The sequence below is a fragment of the Rhinichthys klamathensis genome, unplaced genomic scaffold, assembly GCF_029890125.1.
Source record: "Rhinichthys klamathensis goyatoka isolate OS25496 unplaced genomic scaffold, OSU_Roscu_1.1 h1tg000488l_1, whole genome shotgun sequence".
NCBI classification, from domain to species: Eukaryota; Metazoa; Chordata; class Actinopteri; order Cypriniformes; family Leuciscidae; genus Rhinichthys; species Rhinichthys klamathensis.
Genome location: NW_026606975.1, coordinates 17,501 through 37,688, shown reverse-complemented (window position 1 = coordinate 37,688; position 20,188 = coordinate 17,501). Strand labels below are relative to the sequence as shown.

Genomic DNA, 20,188 nt, shown 5'->3' with positions numbered 1-20,188 from the left:
TAAAAACATGGAAATAATTTGACATTTTTATCCTATTGTTTACTATATTTATTTGCTTGGTCAGTGTCGCAGTGGGTTTTGCTCTTTTGCTCTTGTCGGCTGTAAGAAATTTGAAATAATTGATATCATTTGGTGAAGTGATCTGGATCTGTAATGCGGTCAAAACCTGCCAGGAACTACTTTATCCATGCGTTTCCCTGAAAATAATTGCACACGTTCATCAACCAATCAGATTCAAGCATTCAACAGCCCTGTAGTATAAACTGTAATCTTGCATATGAGGACTTCAGATGACTCCAAACTCGGAATCAACATACAAAATACACATTTTTCCACATTATTTTAATCATTATGAATTCAACATGTAACCATTGCTTTAATGAGCTTAACCTGCTTAAATTAATACATAATGTTAGCTTGACTCTATGATCTGTAATGTCTTATATTCCTAGACGTATTTCTACTGACTGATACCAGTTTGCTTTACCACTTACAAACCATACTGATCTTCACCTAAACTCTACCGCAGCGCAGACCAGTTTGGAGAACCTCTTCCACACTAACTAAACCCTAATGTCAAACACACTCGGCACCAGAAACCCTAGCATGAAAGCTAAACGCACTTGCATGTGTTTGCTCGGATGATTCACACACATCTGTGCGTAATCATCATTGTCAGGCAACTTGGTGAAAAATGTTCCCCATGTACCTTTTAATAGCAACACTGTTCATATTTGAGAAGAACAGCAAACATGTCACAGTGAACAATGCTAAATAATGTGCAGACGTACCTGATGTAAGACACAAGCCCATCTCCCACTTTCCTCTGCCAGCCAACCGGGATCTGAGCGATGAGCGCCGTACCTCCATCTTTTTCACCTGCTGCACTCTCACTGCCCCCCGTCATTTTCTGCTCACACACATCCAGCTCCTATAGACAGAAACCAGTTTCAATTCAGATCCAAATTAGATTTGATGAAGATCGGCTTATTTTCAGTTCGAGCTGTGTTCACACTGAATATGGTTGTCACATCGCTTCTGAGCATTTAATCTGAATTCTCTTGATTCAGGTGCAATTCATAAAGTTTAGGTACACGTGTGATCATGTAGTGACAACAATATTTACAATAAATCGGTGTAGAGATAGAAACCAGCTTCAAATCAGATCTAGATTTGACAGAGAACGACTTACACTTCAGATGGGAACGTGTTCACACTGAATCTAAATATGGTTGGTTGTCACTCCGCTTCTGAGCATTTAATCGGACTATTCTGGATTCAGTAGCCAATCATAAAGTGTAGGTACAGGTGTCATCTTGTAGTGACAACTACGTTAAAAATAAATCAGTGTAATGACAGAAACCAGCTTCAAATCGGATCCAAACTAGGTTTAATGAAGATCGACTCATATGGCTGTCACTCCTCTTCTAAGGATTTAATTGAACTATTTTGGATTCAGTAGCCATTCATAAAGTGTAGGTACAGGTGTCATCCTATAGTGACAACTACATTTATAATAGATCAGTGATGTGACAGAAACCAGCTTCAAACTAGATTTGATAAAGATCGATTTAGTTAAGACTTGTTTAAGTTGGAATTGTGTTCACACTGAATCTAAATATTGTCACTCCTCTTCTGAGCATTAAATGATGGTAATCACTTTGTTAATCATCATAGGTTTTTGTATTCAACACACACAATCATGCAACCAAAATGTAATAAATGCAGTTGTAGTGCAGATCAACATTGCAGTGTGTACGATATCTGCAACTTAGCACTTTTGCTTTGTACCTTTTCATTTTTATACAGCCTTGGTCAGCACCATTCGTGAAATACACCCTTTGGAGGACATATACGCAGCATTAACGAAGCACAACGCAACAGAACAACAAATCCGTCTGGACACAATCCTCTGAGGTCCTCTTAAACGGACTGGGATGCTCTTATGGAACCCTCCACAAGCTGACAACCTGAAAACAAAGAAAAAATGGTAACACTTTACAATAAGGTTCATTAGATAACTACCTTAGTTAACATGAACTAAGAATGAACAATACGTCTTCAGCATTTATTAATCTTAATTAATACTCATGTCAACATTTACTAATACATTATTTAAATCAAAGGTTGTATTTGTTAACATTAGTTAATGCACTGTGAACTAAAATGAACAGCTGTAGGCTATTTTTATTAACTAACATTAACAAAGATGAATATACTGTAACAAATGTATTGCACATTGTTAGCTCATGTTAGTAAATACATGAACTAATGTTAACTAATAAACCTTATTGTAAAGTGTTAACTACCGAAAAAATACATTTCAGGTGGGATTGACATTGTTTGAGTAATATAAACTATTATTTAACGGTTTTCAATATAACCATTGGAAAAATTATTCACATTTATAGATATTTGAAAATTTAGATTACATTGATATACAACAAAGTAATGTTTGATCACCATATTCATGTACCACGGTTTCTGACACTGAATACCATGGTGGTACTAGGGTACAAGTCCAATAACACGGTACTTTTTTGTTAGTGTACAGTTCTGACATATGGTTGACAGTAGAGTGAAAAGTGACAGTTGAAACTGATACTCAACGCGCCAAGTCAAAAATTCAAATGTAAGCGATCGAGATGATGTCACAGCCTAAATCCATGAAATTTTAACGGTTTTTTATTCTGGCATTAAGGCGGGTGACTGTGAAGCGGCTAATGCTCAGGCTATGACGGGATTTGACTAGTGGAGCAGCGAGCTAAAGAGAAAACTAGTAACCACCACAAATAAAAAGTGCGCAAAGTTTCGGAGAAAGGAGGACGTAAATATGGAAAGTAAATAAGAATACGTACGCCCACGTATAGCACTGGTACTTTTGAAGACTGTACGTCCCGAAGAATAAACAAATGTCGCGTATTGACGGCTAGCTGGCCCATTCCTAAACATCCCATTTATACTGTAAGCTTACGGGACATGCGATAACACTCCGATTTTAACCAACGAAGCGTTCTTCGTTACATTAAAACGGAAGCGTTCGAGTTTGACGCGTCGCGTACAGCGTAGACGCGCTGTTAGCTTTCGTTAGCTCGCGGGCTACGTACCTCTCTGTTTACGAAGTTTCCTGCTTCTTCGGCGCGCTGCACAACACAGGCGAAAGACAGAACAAGCGTCTCGATGGACTCGAGTTGCAAATGTCGCCGTTGCTTGAGCTGTTACGAACGCCGTGTGATTTTTAGGCACTTCCCCGCGTCTTCATCCATCCGAGCCGTCCTGCTTAAAAACAAAGAGCAATAACGCTTGGTTTTATTGCGCCCCGTGCATTGTCGTCCAATTTCGCGTGAATCCTGCTCGGCCGCGGAGCGTGCGATCGCTTCATTCAAAGGTTCAGAACTCTCCTACGCGTCTTTACTGTGTGCATATGCGAGCGAGGGGTGGATTGTGGCTGTGTGGTGGTGCTTTTAGTTTATCTTCGTTTCCAAGTTCCTATTTTTCCTTAGGATCCCGTGCCAAAAAAAAAAACATGGAGTTTTCTTCCACGCATGCGCAGTAGCTGCTGTCGGGGTTGGGAATTCCGTACAATTTCTAAGCCACTAGGAGGCGCGAGAGAGCCACTCGTGAGGAGGAAAACGCGCCCTGGTACAAAAATAAATAGATGCACTTCTGTAGATTTGAAGGGATTGTTATAAAATTACACCGTTTTTTAAACTTTGCATATTGTAAAAAAAAAAAAAATCTGGCGTGTTTTTAAGCTATTGTTTTTTTGTCACTACAATGGATGATTTATCTTCAGATGTTAAATTCTAAATTAAGAAATGTTATCAATATGCATTTTTATATTTTAAGTTGTTTATTGATAACTGTTTGTAGTCTCTTCTCAATAACCATGCTTTATATAAAATAAAGCACGAAAAAATCAAATAGTCGTCTTTTATGTTTTACTGTGTAGTCAATAAAGAAGAAAACAACAACGAGGGCTACAAATGTTAATTTAACGGTTTCCCGCCGAATTTATGATCAGCCTCAAACTACTCGAAATGTCATTTAAACGGGTCTGGTAACCTTAGATGCTCGTGAACTTCATCTGGAAATGTGGTTTCATTGAATTGAGCAGGAGGCGAGAATATCCTGAGAGAAAGATTTTTCTGTTCGTCTTCTATAAAATGATTCTACACACACGCATACCTTTATTGGCCTTATTGTGTCAGTTAGCTGAGGAAACAAAAAATGGTTCGCCCGTAAGTACTTTATAATTACTGAGGGAAATCGCAGATAAAACCTATTTAGTGTGGAGGAAAGATGTAGGAAATCAGAGATATTTCAGCATATGGTGTTGTAAAATGTGTTATTCTCTTGAGCAGAAATGTGATTCGCTGGCACAATATGAACATTTTGGGTGTGAGTCTTGGGTGCGAGTTAGAAATATAAATCAGATCAACCTCCTACTGTGTTGAAGGCAGGTAACTCGACAAAGTTTTCAAAACACATCGAGTTATTGAGAGTTAAACCTGTTAAAACTTCAAAGAAATGTTGAGTAAACACAACTTTAGGGAATAAAGGAGTAACCTGCCAATAGAATTACACGCTCGGAGGTGATAACCATTAGGCAGTGGGGAGAATAATACACACTACACAGCAACAGCCAACCGATCGTGACGTCTCCACGCGAGCGCTGCCCTGCTCCTGGAAACAGTATTTGAGGTTTCTATTCGCTAACCTTACGCGCATCCCACTTGCGCTGTTGCTAGGCAATACATTGCACGCTTTGCACCATGCAAGTTTAACTACTTAACTCTTGTGTTTGGAATAGTTTCAGAATACTAACGAGATGAGTCCCCGGTGACATCAGTTGGCCAGGAGTTACAGGTCAGGCGATTAAAACGGGGGGTGTACACCTGTTAATTAAATACCATTGTAAACTAATTACCATCATTTTATTTGAAGGATCATATTACAGGACAACACATGATTAACGTTAAAATCTGGGATGCTTTTAAACAAGGCTGTGACTGACATCATCTCGATCAGTTACGTTTGAATTTTTGACTTGGCGCGTTGAGTATCAGTTTCAACGGTCAACTGTCAAACATATGTCAGAACTGTACACTCACGAAAAAGTACGTGTTTTACCTATGGTTTTACCGTAAAAACAACCATTATAGTTATTCCCAGCACCACAGCAACAGTCTTAAAGGGACAGTTCACCCAATAATTAAAAATTCTGTCATCATTTACTCACCCTCAAGTTGTTCCAAACCTGTATGAGTTTCTTTCTTCTGATGAGCACAAAAGAAGATATTTTGAAGAATGTCGGTAACCAAGAAAAGCAGAGGGAAAAAACTGTCTGATTACCAACATTCTTCAGAATATCATATTTTAAATTAAAATTCTGTCATCATTTGACATTTACTCACCCTCAAGTTCTTCCAAACATATATGAGTTTTTTCTGTTGAACACAAAAGGAGATATTTTGAAGAATGTCGGTAACCAGAAAAGTAGAGGGAAAAATACTATGGAAGTCAATACCGTCAACCGTCTGGTTACCAACATTCTTCAAAATATCTTATTTTGATATACGAGTAGTAAATTATGACAATTTTTTTGGGTGAACTATCCTTTTAACTAGGTTTTTACCCATGTTGAAACAATACTTGGGTTTTAGGGTTCAGATCACACCCTGAACAAGTAACTGGTCATTAAAGTATATAATTTAAAAACATTGTGCAGGTGCTACACTCTTAAAAACAAAAGGTATTGGCTTAACCATTTTTGGAACAGTTCTTAAAACATTTTTTTTTTTTGTATCAAAAACATTTTAATAATCTAATGAACATTTTTCCACTATAAAGAACTTTTTGTCCAATGGATGTTAAAGGTTCTCTATGGAACCATCAATGCCAAGAACCTTTATTTTTATTCTCTGAAAACACTTACGATCTGTAATTAATTTGGATGACCATATGACAGCATTCTGAAATTTAGAATAACGTTTTGAAACATCCACAATTTGAGTGTCCTATCTATAGGATCCATGTTGGAAAATATGCTATACATTTAGGGCGGATTCTAGGACACAGTATAAAACCTAATCTTGTGCTGATGTACACTGGAAGATCTTTCAAGACTTATCTGTGAACTAGATAATGACCTTTACCATTTCAACGTCACTTTATGGGCACATTTAGCGATTCTAAACAGGTGTGTTGAACAATAACATGCCTAACAACTCAAGTTCTTTTATGTTTTTTTGTAATGCAGAATCTATACTTTGTGTCGAATTGCCGATTGTGTATCTTATGTTGTCGAATGAAATGTCTGAGGAACGCAGTGGGTGGGGTGGGATTGTTCAAACTCCTATGGAATATCCTAGTTCCATAGTGCTGAACTGGATGCATTTGGAAACATGATAGAATCGCCTCAGGTCACTAGAGTGGAATTATTAAAGATGAAAAAAGAGCGAATAAATGCGTACAGTATCACACGACGACGACGGATAATAACGCTGCCTATTTTTTTATTTTTTTTTATAGGTGCATATGCGAACGCAAGCAAAAAATGGACACATTTTCCTACATCCTTATAGGGTAGTTTGTCAGTTTTTTTCTTTTTAACTAAAGGTTGTTTAATAAAACATGCTCGGGTTCTGCTAGTCTTATCTCCAACTAGAAACCGGTTGCCAACGATTGCATCATTCCTTTCATGTGACTCCCTTACGCCCCAAATTCGTCCTGGCCGTCTTATGACTGCATCACATCTTCCCGCTCACACAAACTCGCACCGAGCGAGACAACCAGCAAAGTCAATAAGTCCCGCCCAGCGCGCCTGCTCATTGGATGTCTCTAAGCAGAAGAATTTCGACCGCCTCGCTTGATTGGCGCACACGGACGACCATCTCCTGTCAGTTCCTCGTAATCTCGGTTAGGTTGCACCTTGAGATCCTTCCCCCAGAGTTCGGTTGGAGTCACTCTATAAATGTCCCCGGGAGTTTCCGAAATCCACACTCGGTGACTTCAACTGAACAATGGTTAACATGAGCTATCACCAATCTCTACAAAAACACACACAGACCCTGAATCCGAAACAACCGAGGAAAAGAAATAATAAAAAGAAAAGGGTGAGTGTCATCTATTTCTCTATTCTTTATTGTGATCTGATGTAACGTACTTTTCTTGTTGGTGTATGTCAAGCTTTTCCTTTTGGGATACAGGAATGCGCATGTTTTGGCGACTATCCCAGGCTGTTTTTGGAATACAGTTGCTCAACTCAAATTTCACAGGATTCTCCTCCTTTCCCGTCCGTTATTTTCTTTATTTAACGCAACATCGTTGCGCTTTTATTTCCTGGTTTATTTTTACTTTAATAGTTACTTGCTTACAAAACAACGCAATGACAGCTGTCATTTCGTCACATTCGCGGCATTTTAGACGCGCACCTGAGAACTTTTTTTGCGAACGTTTTATTTTTAACGGTTATTTTTTGTTATGTGTTATTGATCGCCAGTGACACTGCGCTAACGGAACCGCGCTACATCAACTTTTTACAGTTTAAGTAATCAAATGGATGTAGTCATGACGGCTAACTCGTTGTGTTTTTATGTCGTTAAAGTACTTTTAAAGTGTTATTTTGGTGCGAAGTGTTCGCCCTTTGTTTCCTCGCTCCTGTACTTTGATTCCATGACGTCATTGGCTCGCTGTCAGTTTCGTTAAAACCCCCGCTCCAGATTGACAGTTTATAAAATAAAATTTATTTAAACTATTTAAGTGACATAAGAAGTTAATTTTCGTGTAATTTTACGACTGACTATTAATTTTAAAATATTCGATTTAGTCATCTTTGGAGTGACAAGCCAGAATACAACAAATAAACGCAATAACATAATTATTTATGCTTTAATTATATATAATATAAATTGTATTGATTTAGTTGTGTCGCTTTACACCGCATTAGGATTTATATAAAAATAATAAAACACTTGGGAGTGCCTCAGGTGCATATTTTAGGGCTGTTTTCATGGTCTCACAGACATCTAAAGTAGCGTGTTTGTCGCGTTTTCATCTCAAACGAGCTCTGAGGGGTGATTTCAGCTGAACTTGAATGTCTTCGCATTGAAAGCGAGATTCATTCAGCTTGTTTTGACAGACCGTCAGCGCTCAGACTCACGCAGAGGGCGCCCTCGAGCACACAATGCGCCTTTGTTTACATAAAAAAAAATCACAATGACCTAATTTTAGATTCAAGATTAAAGAATCAATAATTGCTACGGGTTATTTTTTTTACGAGCATTCAATCGTTCTTAATTATTCACAAGCCCCTCCCTCTATGATACATCTTCATCTTTGTTCTTGCATGTGTTTGGCTTGTTTCACAGCTGAAATAGATAACATTCTTTACTTTTTTTTATTTTTAAATGGTTTTTGTGACCAAGTACTGTGAGCTTGACAAGATCCATTTTTTATTTCTCTAGAATTATTGGGACAAAATATCGCCGCCAACCCACATTCAAACTTGATTGACAAGAGAGACTTTTAAAGGTGAGCACCTTTTAATATTTTTTATTTTTTTTGAAGTACAATAACTTTGAATGATTTCAGTATAAACAAACACTAAACAGGCTATATTAATGATTATTTTTCATTCAATGCATGCATCTGAAACTCCATAAAGCTGATTATTCATTGTGCAGTAACGCTGCTCGTCCACTATGTGTCCTTGTTGCACCCAGTGGCCGAGCAGTCAATCTTAATGTCTCGTATAATATAGCGGGTCACCCAAATAAATCAGCTATTCCCCAAACCTGCGGCGCAGGTGTGCTGCTGATGTGTTAAAGCTCCCACTAGATGTATCGTCTCATCATCACAGTACAGCAACATCATTCAGAGGTTTGTGTTTAGTACTTCTTTTAGATAGTTTATGTATTTCTATGTGGGCCAGGTCTGGTGTGCTAGGTGTGGGAGCATATCGTATTGTGTCTGTGGATAGCGACTGATTGGTGCGATGACTGCGGAGTGGCTGTACCCCCCTGGTGTGGGGCCGCTGTGTGGTGCAGAGTTGGAGGCGTGGTATGAAGACCTACAGGATATATTGGGCTCCGACGGAGGCGGGGCCAAACTTACGCGAGCCCCGCCTTGCTCCGAGGTCAGTAACGTCAAACGCTGTGCTATAGTCGCGTCCGTACACGTTTTCCCCTAACGGTTTCTCTTCTCAATGCAGAAGGAGCCTGAGTTTCTGGATGTGTTGGAGAGCTGTTCGCTCACCTGGTTGACGGAGGGGCAGGTATGGGGAGATGGCGTGCAACGCGTTACCGACGACCCGCCGACTACGCCAACGCCTCCCCGACAGGACGACCGGAGAGCCGATTCCGAACACGTCTCGTCCGGAGGGGACTTGCTTCCGCCGGAGTTCTTCGAGCTGCTAAGCGAAGGAGGCGTTGGGTCGGTTGAAACGATGGTTAGCGGCGGATACCACCTCAATCCGCCTTCGTCTCCGGCTGTTAGCGAGGAGGAACTCCCGACCGTTCCCGACACGTCGTCCTGCTCATCGGCGTCCCGTTCGCCTTCACTAAACTGCTCCCCGCCCGCGTCCCCTCCCGCCTCCTCGCGTCCCGGAAAGAGAAAGCGAAGCACCGACACGCTGTGCTCTCCATCCCCCGGGAAGAAGAGCAGGAGAGAGCGCGAGCAGGAGAACGAGAGGAAAGTGCAGGAGCTAACGGATCAGAACGAACGCCTCAAAGCCGAGATCGAGCGCTTGGGAGAGGAGGTGCAGAGGACGAGGCGCGCGCTCATCGAGAGACTCGTCAACACCAGGAGGTGAAGAGCAACAGGGCTGAAGCGGTTGAACAATTGACCATGAAATGCACATTTAGAAGGAGATAAAAGACACGTGGGACGGGGGGAGAAAGAGAAGGAGGTTCACAGAGCGTCTCCCGCCGGCCGAGAGAGAAAGAGAAAGTCAGATCAAGCCGTAGAAAAGAAAGAATGTGGAGCGCAACGGAAAGAAACACGTCCCCGGTCAAACCTCACCCCGAACACAATTCGATTGGGCACAAAGAATACAAAGCCGTTTTCAGTTGAATTGAAAGTCAAATGTTACAATTTGACACTTTGAATAAAAGAAAGAAAGAGATTGCATTACATTAATATAAACATCAAACGAAAAAAGAAGGAATTAGATGAAAAAACAAGCCTAATTTAATATGTTTGCAACTATGATAAATGTTACAGTTTAAAGAATATCACGAATTATAAACAAAAATAGCAAAAGTTAATATGAAATTAGATGAGAAAATAAAGCCTGATTTTACACACACACACAAAAGGAAAATTAAAAACGACTAATGCATTCTTTTAAAATCAGCAAAAAATTAAAGGGAAGTGCCTTTTAAATGTTTTTAAATTTAACGAATGACACTTTGAATAAAATAAAGAATGAGATTTCATTACAGTAATAAAAATAGCAAAAGCAAATATGAAATTAGATGAAATAACATCTTCGGTTTTTCCAGTTTTTTGCACTACATTTAAATCAGCAAGTTTTGCAGTAAATTAAAATTACAGTAATGCGTTCTGTTAAACATTTAAAGCAAAAATTAAAGGCAAGTGCATGTTTTTAAATTTAACGAATGAAAAGCAATAAAAATACCAAAGAAAAGAAGAAATTAGGTACAAAAATGAAGCCTATTTTACTGAGGTTTTGCAGTAAATTAAAAGAGCTGTAATACTTTCTTTTAGACATTTAAATCAGCAAAAATTAAAGACAAGTACTATTATGATGTTTTAATGTTAGAAATTAACCAATGACAATACGAATAAATTAAAGAATAAGATTGCATTACAGCAATAAAATATCAAAAGCAAAGAAGAAATTAGATTAAAAAAAAACTAATTTTACGAAGGTTTTTGCACTAAATTAAAAAGACTGTAATACAATGCATTAAACATTAAGACAGTATAACAAATGCTTAAATTATCACAGGACACAAATTAAAGAAAGAGATATTTTGCATTACATTAATAAAAATGCAGTTTGCAATTAACTAATCGCAATGCAAAAAATCTAAAGAAAACACCGTTTTATTTAAGCAAAATATAACTTGGGCCGGGGTGTTTTTGACCGGTTTTCGTGAGATTCATCTGGTAAACGAGCCTAAAACGCACCAAATTGTATGAAAGCACCCAAAGGTTAATGAACTTTCTGAGTATGTGAACGCTGATAGTTCATCCGTGAGTGTTTCTGTGGGGAGCGTAGCAGAGACGACGGCAGAACTGCAATAAACAGGTTGTAGAAGCAGCGACGTGATTGTGTCCGTAACCGTGATTGTAGAAGCGAGGCGAGCTTGTAACCGGTGTGATGTGTAAACGACAGGGCTTTAAATGTGTCGAGATTAGAAGCTCAGGACTGTTATTCTGATCGATTGTGAGCCGTTTCTCTCTGCGCTCACCATCAACCCGAGGCCTCTAAGCACGAGTGTGTGTGTGTGTGTGTGTGTGTGTGTTTAGATGAAGACTACGAATGTGATTTTGCTCTCACTTATGAAACTTTTTCAGAATAATAGCAGTTTATAACGCTCTCTGCCTCTGATCCATGCCTATTTTTCTATACGTGTATCACATAATCATCATTACATGTAATCATCCTAATGTTAAGATAAGAAACGTGCATGCCGAATTACTGTATTAGCGTAGCAAATTTTTATCTGGATTTTATTTAGACTTGTACTACACACATTTTGCTATTAAATTTTTTTAAATGAACTGAATCGAGTCTGTGAGATTTTTGTCTTGGTGTTTATTGAGTGTATGAATGAAATACATGGTTGTACCACAGTAACAAATCAGAAGAATTAAACGGGTAATACATTGATTTTATTGCATTTTAAAAGGATTTTTGACAGATTTCACTGATTTTAAAAAACATTGGTTGCATTTTTATAGGAGTGGTTAAATAGTGCAGTATCCCATATTCCGTAGTTCCCAGAAAATATTTATATACACAGGTGAAACTCGAAAGATTAGAATATGGTGCAAAAGTTCATTTATTTCAGTAATTCAACTTAAAAGGTGAAACTAATATATTATATAGACTCATTACATGCAAAGTGAGATATTTCAAGCCTTTATTTGTTATAATTGTGATGATTATGGCTTACAGATATGAAAACCTTTTCACAATATTCTAATTTTGAATTTGGGGTTTTCATAAGCTGTAAGCCATAATCATCACAATTATAACAAATAAAGGCTTGAAATATCTCACTTTGCATGTAATGAGTCTATATAATATATTAGTTTCACCTTTTAAGTTGAATTACTGAAATAAATGAACTTTTGCACCATATTCTCATTTTTCGAGTTTCACCTGTAGTTCCCAGAAAATATTGTAAAAAATACAAAGTTTTTATTTCTTCTTCTTCTTCATGTTCACCTTTTCTCTCATTTCTTCTTGGCTTTCTGAGCCGCCGGCTCTGTGTTCTTGCCCTCTGCGAGACTAAGTTGTTTTTTCAGGTCGAGTAATTTGGCCACTTCTTCCCCGATGACCGACTTCTCCACTTTCTGAGCTTTTAGAGCTCGTACTTTATCGCCCTGAAACATGAACACACACCAAAGAATCATAAATCGACTGATAAATGCACACTTTCAGTTAATGACTTTCATAAAATGAGTGGAAAGAAAATTATTAAATAAAAATAAAATAAAAAAATCCTGTTAAAAATTTAAATAAAATATATTTATATATATACTAAATATAAATTTCTAAAATTATAAAAAATTTTTTTTTTAAATATTCTAACATAATAAAGGATAAAAACAGTGTGTTGAAGGGGGAAATTATGAATAGGTGTCCGACAATAGACGACAAATGCAGTTACTAAAGCGCCACGATGTTTTTTGGAAGAAAATAAGACGTGTACTTGAAATTAGATTATATTGAAAATACAAAAAACAGCATTATTTTTTCAATACGAAATGCTTCATATATTATATATACAGTCAAGTCTGGAAAATTAAAATTTTCACTCTTTATTCAAATATTGTTAAAAATGTGTTAAAGATTTTGTAGTCTAGTCATATTGCGTAGTTGCGCATGAGTCGATAGTTTTATTTGTGATAATAACGCAATGAAACACGACGAATTGTGCGACAATAATTATTTCCGATAATTTTAGTCTGGGCTGTCATACAAAGAAATTATGAACACATGCAAAACCAGAGAGAATGAACAAAATATTAATAACTGATTATGTTGTAGTCAATGTTTGCCTTTTTTTTGCATAGTAAAATAAAACTCGTAGCTGTAGTTTGATATTTTATTTTATATTTTAGAAATAATTTTGTCAGATAAATACGGTAACCAAGTTCAGTGTTCGGTTCTTCCCTCATATTTAAAATATTAAAAAAACAATATAAAATATTTTCTTAAAAGTTTTTCATAGTTTAATCACTTTATATGCATGTACGTGTGTGTGAGTGTGTGTAAGAGCAGTGTGTGTTAGAGTATGTGTGTGCGCGCTGAATGTTAGAGAGTGTGTGTGAGTGTGTGTGCGTGTAAGAGTGTGTGTGTGTGTGTGTGTGTGTGTGTGTGAGAGAGTGTGAGCGTGTATGTGAGAGTGTGTAAGTGAGTATGAGTGAGTGAGTGAGTGAGTGTGTGTGAGAGTTTGAGAGAGAGTGAGTGAGTGTGTGTGTGTGTGTGTGTGTGTGTGAGAGTGTGAGCGTGTGTGTGTGTAAGAGGAGTGGGTGTTAGAGTACGTGAGTGCGCGTGAATATTAGAGAGTGTGTTTGTGTGTGTGAATGTGTGAGTGTGTGTGTGTGTGTGTGTCTGAGAGTGTGTGAGTAAGCGTGTGAATGAGTGTGTAAGTGAATGAGTGAGTGTGTGAGTGAGTGAGTGTGTGTGTGAGTGAGTGAGAGAGTGTGTGTGTATGTGAGAGTGTGTAAGTGAGTGTGTGTGAGTGAGTGTGAGTGTGTGTGTGTGTGTGTGAGTGAGTGAGTGTGTGTGTGTATGTGAGAGTGTGTAAGTGTGTGTGTGTGTGTGTGTGTGTGTGTAAGTGTGTGTGTGTGTGTGTGTGTGAGAGAGTGAGTGAGTGTGTGAGAGTGAGTGAGTGAGTGAGTGAGTGTGTGTGTGTATGTGAGAGTGTGTAAGTGTGTGTGTGTGTGTGTGTGTGTGTGTAAGTGAGAGTGTGTAAGTGAGTAAGTGAGTGTGTGTGTGTGTGTAAGTGAGAGTGTGTGTGTGTGTGTGTGTGTGTGTGAGTGTGTAAATGTGTGTGTGTGTGTGTGTGTGTGTGTACGTTCTTACTTGTTCAGCCACTAGAGTCGTCAGGTGTTTGACTCTCTCGGGGTCGGTGTTCAGATGCTCCTGTGGAGCTCCAGGTTTGGTCTCGGCTGAGGCGCTGCTGGAACTCTGCGTCTGGAGGCAGAAATCAATATTTCAAATAGTTTATTATGTGCACGTTTCAGAATTTTTGTTTCTTTATATTTGTTTTAATTATAAAGATTTGTAATAATTATTTTTTAAATAAAAATTAAATCAAATCTTTAATAATTATATGTTATAATTTGTAGCAACCACACATGCATAAATATCTGTTAGTACACACAGATCTGTGAAATCTCACGCTCTAAAATAAACGTTAGATAGAATATAAAACGAGATTTGTTGTGTTTGAGTCGCAGCCGGAGGCCGTTAGAGACTGACACACACACACACACACACACACGCTTTGATCCAGAGCATATAGACATCACTGAATCCATTTCACACTCAGTCATAGTGAAAACACACACAAAGCCGTGAGAACAGAGAGCGGTCACACACACACACACACACACACACACACACACACACACACACACACACACACACACACACACACACACGTCTACCTTCGCTTCAACACACTCCTCTTCCGGCTGAAAGAGGCAGAGAATCAGACAAACAAGCGTAGATAATGAGCATCATCAGATCCTTCAGCTCATGTTGCTGGAATGGCTTGATTTTAATTAATCAGGGTTTAATTACACATTCTGTCTGACGAATTTACACGCTTACACTATATATATATATATATTTGTATAAATAAAATACATGGTTGTACCAGAGTAGCAAAGTAGAAAATTAAACATGGGAAATGCATAGATGTTTAAAAATAATCATTTAAACAGACTTTATTGCATTTTAAAGCTAATTTTATTGCATATTTTATTTAATTTTATAGGAGTGGTTAAATATAGAATAATTCTTAAAAAATTAATTTCCACAACTTTTCCAGATTTTTAAACATCATTTTATAGAGATCAGTGATCACACTCACAAATAGCAATTTCTAGCTGATAATTCTTTTAAATATAAATAAATAATTGTATATAAATATATAAAAATAATAATTATAGATAAAAATGTAATATATATATAGATAAAATAGATAGAGAGTGGGAGAAGAACTGAGATTAGAAATATTTATTTAAATTTTTTCATTTATTTATAGTATTATTAAAAAAATAATAATAATTTCAAATCACTTTTTGATAAATTTTCAGGATTCTATTAATACGTCTGTCCTGGAAATCTGGATTCCAGTTTCTGCAGGAGAATCTGCTCAATAATGCATGAATGTGTTTGACGAACCTGTTGACCTCCGAATCTTTTCTTCAGAGCCTCAATCTGTTCGTTCTCCAACTTCTGGAACAAAGGACTGACCTGTAGGAGAGGTAAAGAAAATAAATAAGTAAAAAAAGTTTTTAAAAAAAGTAAAGGAGAGGAGAGGTAATAATTATAATAATAATAATAATAATAGGAAAAAAAGTTTTAAGAAATTAAAAAAAATTAAAAAAGAAAAAGAAAAAAGAAAAAAAAAAGAGTCAAGGAGAGAAAAAAAAAGAAAAAAAAGAAGAGTAAAAAAATTAAATAATAATAGGTAAAAAAATAAGTAAAAAGCATTTTTTTTTTAAAAAAAGAGTAAAGGAGAGGAGAGATAATAATAATAATAATAAGAAGAAAAAAAGTTTTTATTAAAATTAAAATAATAAGTAAAAAATAACAAAACAACAAAAAAAAATAGTAAAGGAGAGGAAAAAAACAAAAAAAGAGTAATTTTTTTAAATAATAATTGGTAAAAAAATGAAAAAATAAGTAAAAAGCATTTTTTTTTTTTTAAGTAAAGGAGAGGAGAGGTAAAATAATAATAATAATAATAATGTTAAAAAAAATAAAAAAAATAAAAATAAGTAAAGGTTTTCAAAAAAGAGTAACAAATAAAAATAATAATAATTAGTAAAAAAAAAGTTAAAAAATAAATAAAAGAGTAAAAGAGTAAAAGTAAAGATATTGGAGTAGTAATCAGCATGTGTGGTGTAATGCAGGGAGTGTTCACCGTGCCGATGCGGTGCCCGGCCGGCAGTGAGCAGACGAAGCTCCCCGGGCCCTGGAGCTGGGCACTGGCACAGGTGGGCGGAGCCTGGAGCTGGACACGGATGGTGTGGCTGACCGTCGGCATATACGGCTCCAGCACGGCAGACAGGAGACACGCCACGTTCACACACACCCCCGTCACGGTCCCGGCGCGCTGCCTGCAGCACACACACACACGCACACACACGCGCACACACAGACACACACACGCACAGAAACACACAGACACACGCGCTTAACTAGTTAGCTTTAATGTTTGTAATTTTTTTTTTACTTCTCTTTAGAATTAATGGTGACACTTTACAATAAGATCCCATAAGTTAACTAACAATGAGCAATACATTTGTTACATATATATATTTACATTTTTAAAATGATTTTCTAAAATTTTTTTTTAGAAAATTCAAAATTAGATTAATAAATGCTTTAGAAGTTTTTTTTCTGAAGTATTGTTAATTGTTAGTTCATCCTAACTAATGTATAGTGTGTGTATAATAATTTCATGAAGGGTTTGCGCATTGCCGTAGCTCCACACACACACACACACACACACACACACACACACACGTCGCGCGTCACTCGCCTGTCGTCGTCTCCTCCTTTAATCTTCTTCCAGGGCTCGTTAACCTGCATGTACTGGTTCCCGTGACGAGAGATGTTCAGGATGCACTTCAGAGCGTCACGGATCCTGGAACACACACGGCGTAGAGTTAGGAGCGCGTGCATCTGTACACACGGCGTAGAGTTAGGAGCGCGTGCATCTGTACACACGGCGTAGAGTTAGGAGCGCGTGCATCTGTACACACGGCGTAGAGTTAGGAGCGCGTGCATCTGTACACACGGCGTAGAGTTAGGAGCGCGTGCATCTGTACACACGGCGTAGAGTTAGGAGCGCGTGCATCTGTACACACGGCGTAGAGTTAGGAGCGCGTGCATCTGTACACATGCACAATATTATAAAACACAAGCATGCATGCGGAAGATTATTGAGAGAAATAAATGCTTCTTTATCCAGTTATTTTATAATCGGAGCTCCCACGGCTTTTGTTTAACTAATCATTTGTTTGCGATAATTCGATTTATAGGAATCATTTTATACAATTATTTTCCGTGAGTTTGGAAATCACAAATTTGACCTTATATTTCCTGGTAACCCTGAGTAATAGAGGATTACCAGCTGCTGAAATACTATAGAGCTGAGCAGAACTAGACAAATTCAATTACAGGCTAGTAGATATGAACGATTCTGGAGAAATTGAAAATAATATATATATTTTTTTTTTTTTATATAATCACAATTTTACCATGATTCTGAATAGACAACTAAACAAAATAACATTTCATTAATTTAAATCTTAAAAAAAAAAATCAGTTTGAATCAATGAGGATTCAATGACTCGCTTATAAAGACTTCACTTGTTTCATAACTGGATGAATCAGTGTTTTTAAATTAATCTCTTGAATGAATGATTCAATGACTCACTCAAAGACTTCACTTGTTTCATTACTGGATGAATCAGCGTTTTCGAACGAATCTCTTGAATGATTGATTCAATGACTCACTCATAAATATGTCACTTGTTTCATTACTGGATGAATCAGCGTTTTCGAACAAATCTCTTGAATGAATGATTCAATGACTCAGTCAAAAATACTTCACTGGTTTCATTACTGGATGAATCAGCGTTTTCGAACGAATCTCTTGAATGAATGATTCAATGACTCACTCAAAAATACTTCACTTGTTTCATTACTGGATGAATCAGCGTTTTCGAACGAATCTCTTGAATGAATGATTCAATGACTCACTCAAAAATACTTCACTTGTTTCATTACTGGATGAATCAGCGTTTTTGAACGAATCTCTTGAATGAATGATTCAATGACTCACTCAAAAATACTTCACTTGTTTCATTACTGGATGAATCAGCGTTTTTGAACGCATCTCTTGAATGATTGATTCAATGACTCACTCAAAAATACTTCACTTGTTTCATTACTGGATAAATCAGCATTTCTGAACGAATCTCTTGAATAAATGATTCAATGACAAATAGAGTCACTTATCGCTACCTACAGGTGTAATGATGTAATACACAATTTTTATTTGAAGCAAAAGGTAATTTACTCTATTTTGATCACTACCGCTGACATCACTGTTTATATCCGAACTATAAACTTCGCCGTGATCGTACTTGTCAAAGGTTGTAGCAACTCATAATAAAAAATGCACATAATGTAATGAGTATTCCATTATTATTGTAATAAAATGTTCATAACGTAATAATTTTCTCAAAACGTAATAAAATCTTTAAGCTCATAATGTAATAATTTTTACATTAATGTATTAAACTGACCAAAAATTTAACATTTTCATAATTGTAATAGCTTTTAAAACATAAAAAAATTATTAGTTAAAGAGAGTAGATAAAGTTATTACATTACGAGTTGCTACAAAGGTTTAATAGACATAAAGCCAAATCACTGTCATTCAGGAACAATCCAAATGTGTGAATATCTGCATTTCAGGCCATTCACGCACGTTGATGAGGCATTGTGGGTAATCCTGACCTGACTTTATCCAGCAGCGAGATGTACTGCTTGAGCTCCCAGCACACCTGAGCGATGAGACGCTTATCGTCTTCATTCAGGAGCATCTCAGGAACACAGCCGTCGAAGAACTTACTCACAAACATCCCTGCCCTGCGGAAACATCATTAATACATGCTGAGATTAACATTAACGAAGATTAATAAATGCTTTGTTCATCGTTAGTTCATGAAACCTTATTGTCAGGAAAACTATGGCAAAACTACTGGGACTCTAGTGCTTTGAAATGGTGTGATTTCATTAATATTTCATGCCAGCCTTTTGAACTTCTCAGGAAATGTAGGAATTTATTTTAATCAACAAATTGTATTATGTGAAGCTTAGCATCAATGATAAAAAAAAGAAAGAAAAGCAAAAGTTAATAAAACTGATGCAAAAGGGGAGATTTACACATTGTAATTCATGTGTTTTTACTAACTGAATAACTCGTGGCAAAAGTGTAAATAAAAAAAATGTAAAACCAAATAAGAGCAATCTGATCAATCAAGATGCATGAAGTGTTCAGAAATGTTCAGAAAGTGTGTGTGTGTGTGTGAGCATGAGCGAGTGAGTGTGTATAAGTGTGAGTGAGTGAGTGTTTGAATGAGTGAGTGTGAGTTAGTGAGTGTGTGTGTGTGTGTGTGTGTGTGTGTGTGTGTGTGTGTGAGTGAGTGTGTGTGTGTGAGAGTGAGTGAGTGAGTGAGTGAGTGTGTGTGTGTGAATGAGTGAGTGTGTGAATGAGTGAGTGTGTGAATGAGAGTGAGTGAGTGTGAGAGTGAGTGAGTGTGTATAAGAGTGAGTGTGTGTGTGAGAATGAGTGAGTGAGTGTGTGAATGAGTGAGTGAGTGTGTGTGTGTGTGTGTGTGTGAGAGAGAGAGTGTGTGTGAATGAGTGAGTGTGTGTGTGTGTGTGTGAGAGAGAGAGTGAGTGTGTGAATGAGTGAGTGTGAGTTAGTGAGTGAGTGAGTGAGTGTGTGTGTGTGTGTGTGTGTGTGTGTGTGTGTGTGAATGAGTGAGTGAGTGAGTGTGTGAGTGAGAGTGAGTGTGAGTGAGAGTGAGTGTGTGTGTGAATGAGTGAGTGTGTGTGTGTGTGAATGAGTGAGTGAGTGTGTGTGTGTGTGAGAGAGAGTGAGTGTGTGAATGTGTGAGTGTGTGAATGAGTGAGTGTGTGTGTGTGAGAGAGAGTGAGTGTGTGAAT

At 37.3% G+C, this 20,188-nt stretch overlaps 3 protein-coding genes across 4 annotated transcripts in view; 1 reads left to right on the top strand and 2 right to left on the bottom strand.

Moving 5' to 3' along the window:
- mbd6 (methyl-CpG binding domain protein 6) overlaps window positions 1–3,557 on the bottom strand; it is a 30,621-nt gene extending 27,064 nt beyond the window's left edge. The window contains exons 1-3 of one of the 2 annotated variants that reach the window (XM_056237598.1): window positions 3,108–3,557; window positions 1,792–1,970; window positions 792–931 (exon numbers count right to left, since the gene is read on the bottom strand). In XM_056237598.1, the coding sequence (XP_056093573.1) occupies window positions 792–907 (116 nt within the window). In that variant the 5' untranslated portion in view covers window positions 908–931; window positions 1,792–1,970; window positions 3,108–3,557. Of the gene's footprint in view, window positions 1–791; window positions 932–1,791; window positions 1,971–2,858; window positions 3,088–3,107 lie in introns of those variants that run through there. The other variant, XM_056237599.1, reaches the window with a different exon arrangement.
- Window positions 3,558–6,964: 3,407 nt separating this feature from the next.
- Window positions 6,965–10,333, top strand: ddit3 (DNA-damage-inducible transcript 3). The gene is made up of 4 exons (XM_056237578.1): window positions 6,965–7,118; window positions 8,469–8,535; window positions 8,936–9,139; window positions 9,215–10,333. The coding sequence occupies exons 3-4, from the start codon at window positions 8,999–9,001 to the stop codon at window positions 9,812–9,814; spliced, it is 741 nt and encodes a 246-aa protein (XP_056093553.1). The 5' UTR covers window positions 6,965–7,118; window positions 8,469–8,535; window positions 8,936–8,998; the 3' UTR covers window positions 9,815–10,333.
- Window positions 10,334–12,273: 1,940 nt separating this feature from the next.
- The window catches only part of LOC130072477 (methionine--tRNA ligase, cytoplasmic-like), a gene marked incomplete at its 5' end in the record, with an annotated part of 20,132 nt that continues 12,217 nt past the window's right edge, over window positions 12,274–20,188 (bottom strand). The window contains 7 exons of the mRNA XM_056237597.1: window positions 12,274–12,582; window positions 14,291–14,401; window positions 14,878–14,904; window positions 15,620–15,691; window positions 16,365–16,556; window positions 16,982–17,090; window positions 18,974–19,105. Coding sequence (XP_056093572.1) covers window positions 12,433–12,582; window positions 14,291–14,401; window positions 14,878–14,904; window positions 15,620–15,691; window positions 16,365–16,556; window positions 16,982–17,090; window positions 18,974–19,105 — 793 coding nt within the window. The remainder of the gene's footprint in view (window positions 12,583–14,290; window positions 14,402–14,877; window positions 14,905–15,619; window positions 15,692–16,364; window positions 16,557–16,981; window positions 17,091–18,973; window positions 19,106–20,188) is intronic.